We start from the raw sequence: 9,544 nt of genomic DNA, 5'->3' as shown, positions 1-9,544 counted from the left end.
AAGTTGTCCGTTTTGTTCATTTAACCCCCTCACCTTACGGGACAACCCTTTAACCCCTTAAACTCCATAAAAATGGTATTTCTCACCCCCTTAACTTGTCCATTTATCCCCCCAACTCATAGAATGTTCTATTTACCCCCTTAACTCCATAAAAGTGGTATTTTTCACCCCTTACAATCCGTTATCGAAGCCTAAATTGATAACTTTTTTTAAACGTTAAACCTATATTTATGTTTTTCATAAAAGTGGAACCTAAATTGATACTTCCCCAAAAATCATAGGCCCATTTCGGTACATTATCCCTACATATAATGTATTTAACATGTTTATATTAATGTTCTTGTTATTTGTATTTTTTATTCGTTCTTTCTCCATTCAACTTTTTTTACTATTATAAAGGGATAAGAAATACCATTTTTATGAAATTAAGAGGGTAAATAGGATCATAAGTGGTGAGAAATACCACTTTTATGGAGTTAAGGGGGTAAATAGGATATTCGATGAGTTAAGAAGGGGTAAAATGACAAATTTGGACAAGTTAAGGGGGTGAGAAATACCATTTTTATAGAGTTTAGGGGGTTAAAGGGTTGTCCCGTAAGATGAGGGGGTTAAATAAACAAAACGGACAACTTTAGAGGGCTGGGTATGCATTAGGCCTACATTTAAATTTAAATACAAATACGAAAACCCAGTATCATTCTTGAACCCAACCCAATCTAAGTTTGGTTCTCTCAAACTCTAATGAGTCCAAATTTGGAAAAATTAAATCAAATGAGAAGCCCATTTACATATTAAACTCATTTACTAATTCTACTACATATCTAGACTGATTTTGTGTGACTTTCCAAAAATACCCCTGACCTTCCCACTTCCACCACTCGCGAATCACCGCTCCCCCCTATCTCCTTGGTTATGCGAAAAGTTGCTCCTGCATTAATGATTTCAAGACTTTTGATCTTCCTTTCTTCCTTTAAATTGCACGAAATCTGCACCATTTAGTCAAAATCATAATGAATTTCTCTTTCTCATCTCTTCATCTCTTGATTCTGCAACTTCTCAACCCTAGAAAACGAGTAAATGGTTTTTCATCTTCCTGTTCGTTGTTTGGTTTCTTTCTTCTTGTTACCATCAAAGAAATGGTTTTTCTACGTTATTTCCTTCGTTCTTCCCATGTTATCATATTGTTATTGTCGCTTTTGGGGGTGAAAGGGGCGAAAAATGTAAGTATCTGTTTTTTTTCTGCGTTTTTTCATGAATTCACTTTGCAATCGATGGTTTCGCTAAGCTTTGCGAAGAGAACGAGCCTGGAAAGTGATGATCTACTTCGTGAATTGATGATTTCGCGAAGTTCTGCGAAGAGAAAGAGTCTGAAACGTATGGATCTACCTCGCGAATCGATTAGTTCGCGAAGTCTACGAATAGATCCTCACGTTTCAGACCTCGCAGACTTCGCGAAAAAATTGATATGCGAAGTAAAATCACCTCTTCCCCTGCACATTTACATTCGCATGCTTCGCTAATTTTCATTTCGCGAAGCCAAAATCGTCTTTTTTCCTAACTAACACGGTTAATTTTTTCTGTAGATGGTTGAATACGTAACATCCCTTTCTGGAAGGCGGCGTACTAGGCTGCAGGGGAGATGATTTTCCTTTCTGTATAGGGATGAACTTCCCCAAGATTGACACATTCACTCCTGAAATGATTCGTTAGGAGAGGTTGTGTCAATCTCGGGGTGCACCATGGGACACGTCCATCCTATGGTGCCAATCTTCAAAGTGGACCTAACTTAATCCGGTGCCAATTTTGAAGCGGATGCGTAATCTTGGTACCGGATTAGTTAGTTTCACTTTGAAATTATTAATTAGTAGAGTTCATTGTGGCAATCTTGTTGTAAATTTTGATAATGTTATGATTTGAATGTTGTTATTGTGGCAATCTTGTTGTAAATTTTGATAATGTTATGATTTTAATGTTCGAATCCGTTGTTGTTTGCCAATTTTTGTTATATACCACTTCGCGTATTAGCTTCAAATCATATCCAGCATTCGCATATGCGAACTAAATTCATCAAGCAAAACAAACTTCAGCTTCGCATATGCGAACTAAATTCATTAAGTAAATTAAAAAATTAACTTCGCTGGCTTCGCATATGGGTGAATATGCGAAGTCAGACGGTATGAGGCGAGCTCCGCGTAAATATTGAGGGTATTTTTGGAAAGTCGCACAAAATCAGTCTAGATATGTAGTAGAATTAGTAAATGGGTTTAATATGTAAATGAACCTCCCATTTGACCCAGTTTTGTAATTTTCCCGTCCAAATTTTCAAGCTCAACGTCACGCATTTTCAAGCTAAGCCAAACCCACCCAAGCTCAGTCTCAATTCGGCTCGTTCACACTCCTAACCACGACCTTTCTCCCACGTGAAGGCAAATACCCAAATAAAGATAAATCTATAAGATTACAAAAGGCTACCGCATCTCTAAAGCCTCGAAACAACCATTTCGGCCCACAACCTATAAAAGCAGAAGGCCGCTCTACCAAAGGAACCAAATTCTATTATCTTATTCATTGTTAATCTCTCTCTACTAACACTATAAATAACCAATAAATAAATCCATCTAAAGTACATCTACAAAAGCAGAAGAAAAGAAGGAATTACAGAAAGCAAATGGCTTATTAATGGACATTGTTTACATATCTCATGAGCAGACCCAAAATCAAAAATCATTGGGATGCAGCAGCACATTACAACAGAAATTTAATGAAAAAGTACTAATCAACAATAATGGAGAAATAGCCTACAAAAACAAAGGCCATTTCCATGATCCCCATCAAACAGCTTTTGTTAAACAAAATTCAACAAAATAAAGCTGTCAATATCTACACATCCTTCCAGTTCCACCACATGTTAAACACAGACTCCACAGATATATCAATGGTTCTAAACCACACCTTTTTCTTTTTTCTTTCTCTAACTATTTCAACTATACACTTAACTTCTTTATCAACAACAGAGCTTGCTTTATTATCCTTCAAAGTATTCATTAACCCTTAGAGTTATTCTTTTCACTTGTTTAACCCAACTTGTCCATCATAAAAAAAAATAAGATGTTCCGAGTTGGGTTGGAACGAGTAAAAAGGAAAAAAACAAGGGTAAATCAGGCCAATTAAGGTCCTTTGGAATAAATTGGCCTCTGACTGCAAGTTCAGGATCTAACTAAAGACTTACTGCTGTAAAGCTGCTCATCTATTGTTATTTTTAGTTCAAATATGAGCTTGCAAATAACCTCACCCCTATATCAATGGGTCCATCATCCCCGCCAACTGCGTGAAGCACTACAGGTATTGTCGAGAGAAGACGCAATGTAATGGGGAAAACTAGAGGAGCAATTTCAGAATCTACTTTCTCGGATGATATACCACAATTGTCTAAGTTATCTGTATTGCACTCGTTATCATCCCCAACTGTGTCGCATGGATTGATCATATAAGCAACCTCACTTAGTGCCCTGTAATAACCAGGGCCGCCTCTCCTAGTTGTGCGTCTGTAGGCACATAAATTTAGCACCAAAGTTGATGTAGCCTCGAGCCATTCCGCAGTTAAGCCTTCAACTTCATCATAATAAATACGTCGCTCAATCTGAAATTAGTACTGGCATTAGCATTGCCGAAACAATATTATACAACATTCAGTGATTGCAAGAGTATGCTTAGCTAGAAAGCTACTTACAGCTAGATTTTGGATGTAAATGGACATAAACCTCGGCCCAAGACCCAGAACTCTAGCTTCTGTAAATATGACCTGTAGAACAAACCGAGGACACATATGTAACTTCTGACTATGGACCAAACATAACATATAGATATATGAAGCAGGAACATATTGACTATGCAAAGCCAATATGCACAAAAACTACTTGATTCAACACCAATAGCTGTTAGTACATACTTCGATAAACTCGAGCACATCAACATAATTACTACCATGTCTCTACCAATTATAGATGCATGTGACAGATACTGCTAATGCAACTAAGTTGTAATTCTCCATGAATAAAGAAAAAGAAAGCATACCTCTTTGTTCTTAAGCAAAACCCACATATACAGTTTATCGCAACCATCCTTGACATGCCGACTAGCCAACTTTCTCTCATTACAATAAGCAGCAACATCTGCAAGTGATTCTGTGCAGGCAACTCCATGTTTCAATGCTGCAGCAGATAATGCCTCCCTGCCTTCTATGGATTCTGCACCATCTTTATCAAAACTTAAACCAGTGAAACACCTTGTCACTTGCTGCCCGATTTTTAATTTATCGGGCATTCTTTTACTCCTCAAACACTCCTCTGCTTCAATAGCAGCAGTCAATGTACGATGTACAACAACATCAGGATAACGACGCAGTGGAGAAGTAAAATGTGTGTAGACAGGAACAGCCAGTGCATAATGACCCCATTCATTTATGTTATCTTTCATGCTACCACTACAAAAGTAGGTTGCCAACTGCATCGGCCTTGTAGCATAAGACATCAGAATATCAATCAGCACAGAATCATCTTTGAGCTTTTCCTTCATGCACTCCAATGACAGATAAAAGTTGCCAGAAGAGGAAGCATCCAATGCTAGACCATGTTTTGAACAAAAACCTTCGAAATCTCTTAGCTTCCGCAAATTAGGTTCAGGATGCCTCCGCAGTAGTGCACTGTCTGGGAAAGCTCTAGATATAATTTCAGCAGCTGTCCTGTTTGCCAAAAGCATAAACTCCTCCACAAGAAAGTTGGAGTCCCTTCGTTCACAAATCATGCTATCAAAAGGAACCCCATATTCATCAAAAAGAAAAGAAAGTTTGGAACTTTCAAGCTGTATAGCCCCATTCTTGAACCTCTTCTCCCTTAAATTTTTTGAGATTTCATGTAGACATTTAATAGAAGTAATAACATCTGACCATTTAAAGGGGCCATGCAATTGTGGCAGGCTAATTTCCAAGACATTACAAGCTTCCTCACTAATCTTCCCATCAACCATGTGTTGTGCCTGCTCATAAGAAAGCTTGCAACAAGAACGCATCACAGTACGACCAATCCAACGATCTATAACATCACCAGCAGTGCTCAAGTCCCAGAAAATAGAAAATGCAAGTCTGTCAACACCAGGATTAAGTGAACCCATATTCTCAGAAAGAAGTGGGGGCAGCATGGGTAATTTTCCGCGCAACATGTACACACTTGTTGATCGAAGACGAGCTTCAATATCTAGGGCTGTATCGGGCAAAACAAAATATGATACATCAGCAATGTGCACACCAACTCTGACTGTGCCATTTGGCAGCCTTTCAACAGAAAGAGCATCATCCAAATCAGTAGCAGTGGAGGGATCAATGGTAAATGTGCACAACCTTCTAATATCTCTTCTACTCTTAAGTTCCTCAGCTGGCACCTGCCAAGTGTTGCACGGCAGGCAAGAAAGAGATTCAGAAGAAAAATCAGAACAACAAATAGCATTTTCATATAAAATTGCACTAAGCCGTGACTCCATTTCACTGCCTCGACCAAAAACACGCAAGACATGTGCTTGTGGAAATGGATTCTCCTCATCCCAACTATCAATCTGCACCGCTACCAGCTCCATCTCGACTGTTTCATCTCCTCCCTCCAATCTTTTCTTGATGAAATCAGGCAAACTTCTTACAGGGACCATCATTTTTGGAAATTTTGGATCAGTAGGAGTAAGCTGGATGTACTCACGACTGGAGATCAAAGAAGAATTTTTATTCTTCTTCATATCCTTCTTATAACCTTCCTTGTAGTAAAGCCATTGCTTAACATTTAAAAAACCAACAATGGCATCACGACGAGGGGATGTTTCAACAATGGCCACGACCATACCAGTCGGCCTTTTTGATGGGTAACACCTAACCATTGTGCATAGCCTATGCACACCATTCTCAACTTCATTCTGCCCAGTAGAAGAGCCACAGTGTGAAGAGTCTGAAGCTGAGGGGTGACACCCATTAACAAAATTATGAGCTACTTGACTAGACAGACCCCCATGAGCAGCTTCAGTTGCACATGAACCCTCTTCAAATTGAATAGCCTTCTGAAGGGGTAAACCTCCAAGTTCATTATACTCATCATCCACTTCCACTTTACTTTGGCCCTTGCAGCTACTACCAGCTGTGTCACTGGCATCTATGGCCAAACTGTTATCTTCTGCTGAAGCAAAATTTACTGATGGCCCATTTGACCCTTTCATCTTAGTCCATAACGTCAACGGATCAATCTTAATGACCACTGTGTCTCCTTCCACCTATATGTAGACAAAGGAATTAGGAACCCCACCCAAGCATACAAGTGAGACATGTCGCATATAAATATTTAAAGTGATAATTACTAATGCAACAAACAATTTCAAGTACTTGAGCATTGCCAAACCACTGCTGATCAAAAAATAAACAGTAAACAACACAAATAAGGAAAACCCTGAGAGAAACAAACTAGAAAACTTACAGCTCTGTTCTGAGCAGCAATTCCATTAATGAGAATGTCTGTTGGTACTCCCTCAATTTTGCAGTATGCCTACAGTATAGTATGAAACAGAATACGGAAATCATTAAGCAAGTACTAATAAGATCGGCAATTAAAGCTTAAAAAATTCAAAACAACCCTGAGCAGAATACAAACCTCAAGTCTATTGTGAGCGTTCACACGAAATAATGCTTTATATGCATCGCCTTTCTGTCAATAATTTCATGTGTAAAATATGAGTCATCAAGGAGTTGTAAACATAAAAAGGTAGTATTTTTATCCAAAAGAATATCAAATTAACCTCTAATGCCTCTTCAACAGCCTGCGCCGACCAGTATGCAGCAAAAAAGTTCCCCCGAGCATTACCATTAACCTGATAAAATGGAATCAAGTTCTTTTCTTTAGATGCTCCAAAGGGAACTCCACCATGGATAGGTTGAGGACATGAGTTTGAAAAGACTTGTCCACCAAGATCCAATGGCAATGGGTGTTCAGTTTGCTCGTTAATGCGCATAGCAGGCATTGAATTGAAAGCAACATTTGATGCACAGGTCATCCCCTGCTCACTCAAGGCATGACTCTCAAAATCTGGCTGCCTTGATGAAGTGTGATCCATTGATGTTAGATAACTTTTCGTTTTGCCATCACCTGTGGACTGTAACATCTCCCCACGCGTTTCATTCATTGAACTTGAAGCTGCTTTCATGACAAACAAGACGGACAAAATAAAATATAAAAACCAAAATCATTGAACTGGGCGCGGCTATCATTCAATTAAATAGGGTGCATTAAAAAGAACGAGTCCAAAATCCATCTTAAAGAGTGCCATAATGATGTTTTTGGCGTGAAAAATCATCCAATTTCGAGAATAACTAATTTATTGAACAGAACATTCCTCCTATACCTAAATTCTCACACGTCACCGGGCAGGCAGCAAGCAAACCAAACCAAACAGGTACCCGCTGAGTAACGACAAAATTAAGAACAGAAAGGGACAAAGGAAAAAGTACAGACCAGAAGAATCTCTTTGACTTCACTCAAAATTCAGTCACTTCACCAATTACTAGTATATAGTTAAAATTGAGAATTATCCATCAAGTTATTTACTTCTGTAGCTAAAAACAAAAATTACCTGTATTAGGAGAATTCTGCTTAGATCGACGAGTAGATCGGCGCTTATTCTTCTTCTTCTCCTTATCCTTCTCGCCGCCATCTTCAACTCTCTCAACCACCAAAGTCGACGATTGCTCACTCGCACTCCTCATTCTTCCCTCCCGATAACAAAAACAATGAATAGTGGAAAAAAAATAATAAACGTATAAAACCCTAGATCAGATAACAAAGGAAAAAAGAAGATCAAAGCGGCATCTCCCGATTTTCGAAAAAATATAAATCCGGAAGAACCTAGAATCAGAAAAACTAAAACAAGAGAATCAAAATAAAAACAACAAGGAAAAAGGAAATTGAAGATGAGGCAATAGGGTTTTATAAGAATTGGATTGAAAAAGAGGAACGGAATTAAAAATAATAAAACTAAAAGGGTAAAGAGAAAGCGAGATAGTAGTGGGTGGTGGTGAAAGTAAAAGAGGAGGAAAGGGACGTTTTGATTGGTCGGCGAAGAAGACAATAGCGCCGACTATCGATTCCTTTGTCTACTTCTTCTACAACTACTACTTCTACTTCAACTTCAACTCTCCTCTCCTCTCCTCCGCCGTTAATCGGAAGTTTTATCCGACCAGCCAAACACCCTTTATTTTATTTTCTTTTCTTTTCTTTTTCTTTTCCTTTTTCGCTTTCAGTTCTGCTTTTCGAATTGTGGGAGATTGTGTATAGTGGTGGGTGAATGGAGTGTTTGGATCGGGGGACACGTGGCAATATTTGAATGGATTAATGCTAAAATGCGCAGTAGGAGGGTAGGGTAGGAACAAGGAAGTAGTGGGCTTATAGGAAGGAGAGAGATTATATAATATTTTTTATTTTTTTTAATAGATTATATAATATTATTTATATATATATACAAACGAGATTATATATAAGATTAAAGTCGCGTTGGACGGTGGCGTAAAAAAATTGAAAAAAAAACATAGCAAAACAAATTGTTGAGAATCTCTTATTTAATACTAAGATTTGAAACTTTCATTTATAAACTTAAATTTATTGACGAAATTTATTTGGTAAAAAGTTGTTAAGGTAAAATTAACGGTTTGAACTATTTTAGAGATTTTAATTAGTAAAACTTTTAATATTGTGGTTTGGTAAAGAGATATTTCAAAGAGTTTATTTGGTTCAAAAACTTAATTTTAAAATAAAGGCCCTATTTGGGAATTAGCTGTTAGTTGTTAGCTGATTACATTAGTAATAGCGGTTTGTGCAAAAAGACGAATAAGGGCATTAATTTTGACGTAGAAGAAGATGGAGTCTATCTATTAGGGTTAAAGAAGTCCATTAATTTTAATATTGCAAAACGCTAATTGAAAAAGCTCATTTTAAGAGCTTTTTTTAAATTAACGTTTTCATCCCAAACCTCTCTCCACCAAGCACTCCAATTATTGGTTTCAGTGGTCAAACCTCTAAAGTTGGTCAAAACCGCTCTTTTTATCCGCTCTTTACCAAACAGGGCCAAAGTTGGTTTCGAGAGCTTTTTCAATTAGTTTATTGTTCCATCTCTTTTGAATGACATTTTTACTCCTAATTATTACTTTTTAATCCCAAATAAATATTTTACCATATCCTTATCTGTCACTTCATATAAATTTTAATTAATAGTTTTATACAATCAACTAGTCAAAACAGTTGACTAAAAAGGTTATGAGCTAATATAATCAGCTCACAACTATTTTATCGGACAAAATCACAGATATATCTGATTGACAGTAAAGTTTTATGTGTAAATTACACCATGGTCATTAAACTTTACCAATTTTCATAGATACAACATAATATGTCATTTATGTTGTAGCTTATGTCGCACCTGGCTTTTTTAAATCGGGACACGTGGCCATTCGATTCGTCTTTCGCTT

General features: G+C 37.5%; 1 protein-coding gene across 2 annotated transcripts; it reads right to left on the bottom strand.

Annotated features, from left to right (window-relative positions):
- Positions 1-2,655: 2,655 nt before the first annotated feature.
- LOC136234951 (DIS3-like exonuclease 2) lies at positions 2,656-8,400 on the bottom strand. Of its 2 annotated transcripts, none has more exons than XM_066024441.1 (7): positions 7,657-8,400; positions 6,826-7,223; positions 6,681-6,734; positions 6,507-6,575; positions 4,075-6,306; positions 3,731-3,802; positions 2,656-3,640 (listed from the first exon to the last, which is right to left on the bottom strand). In XM_066024441.1, exons 1-7 carry the CDS (start codon positions 7,787-7,789, stop codon positions 3,260-3,262), a joined length of 3,339 nt encoding a protein of 1,112 aa, XP_065880513.1. In that variant the 5' UTR covers positions 7,790-8,400; the 3' UTR covers positions 2,656-3,259. The 2 variants fall into 2 exon arrangements, with proteins under 2 accessions (XP_065880513.1, XP_065880514.1); XM_066024442.1 differs by having other exon boundaries at positions 6,826-7,220; positions 7,657-8,397.
- Between the last annotated feature and the right edge of the window lie 1,144 nt (positions 8,401-9,544).

This window comes from Euphorbia lathyris, chromosome 7 (genome assembly GCF_963576675.1).
Source record: "Euphorbia lathyris chromosome 7, ddEupLath1.1, whole genome shotgun sequence".
In the NCBI taxonomy this organism is placed as follows: domain Eukaryota; kingdom Viridiplantae; phylum Streptophyta; class Magnoliopsida; order Malpighiales; family Euphorbiaceae; genus Euphorbia; species Euphorbia lathyris.
The sequence above is the reverse complement of the archived record's forward strand: the minus strand, read 5'-3'. Positions and strand labels throughout refer to the sequence as shown.

Excerpts from the sequence above, each read along its gene's own strand:
- LOC136234951 (XM_066024441.1), bottom strand. The coding sequence starts at position 7,789 with ATGAGGAGTGCGAGTGAGCAATCGTCGACTTTGGTGGTTGAGAGAGTT. Across the intron at positions 6,576-6,680 it reads ACGCTCACAATAGACTTGAG|GCATACTGCAAAATTGAGGG; the intron begins GTTTGTATTCTG and ends ACTATACTGTAG. Across the intron at positions 3,641-3,730 it reads TTTACATCCAAAATCTAGCT|ATTGAGCGACGTATTTATTA; the intron begins GTAAGTAGCTTT and ends TACTAATTTCAG.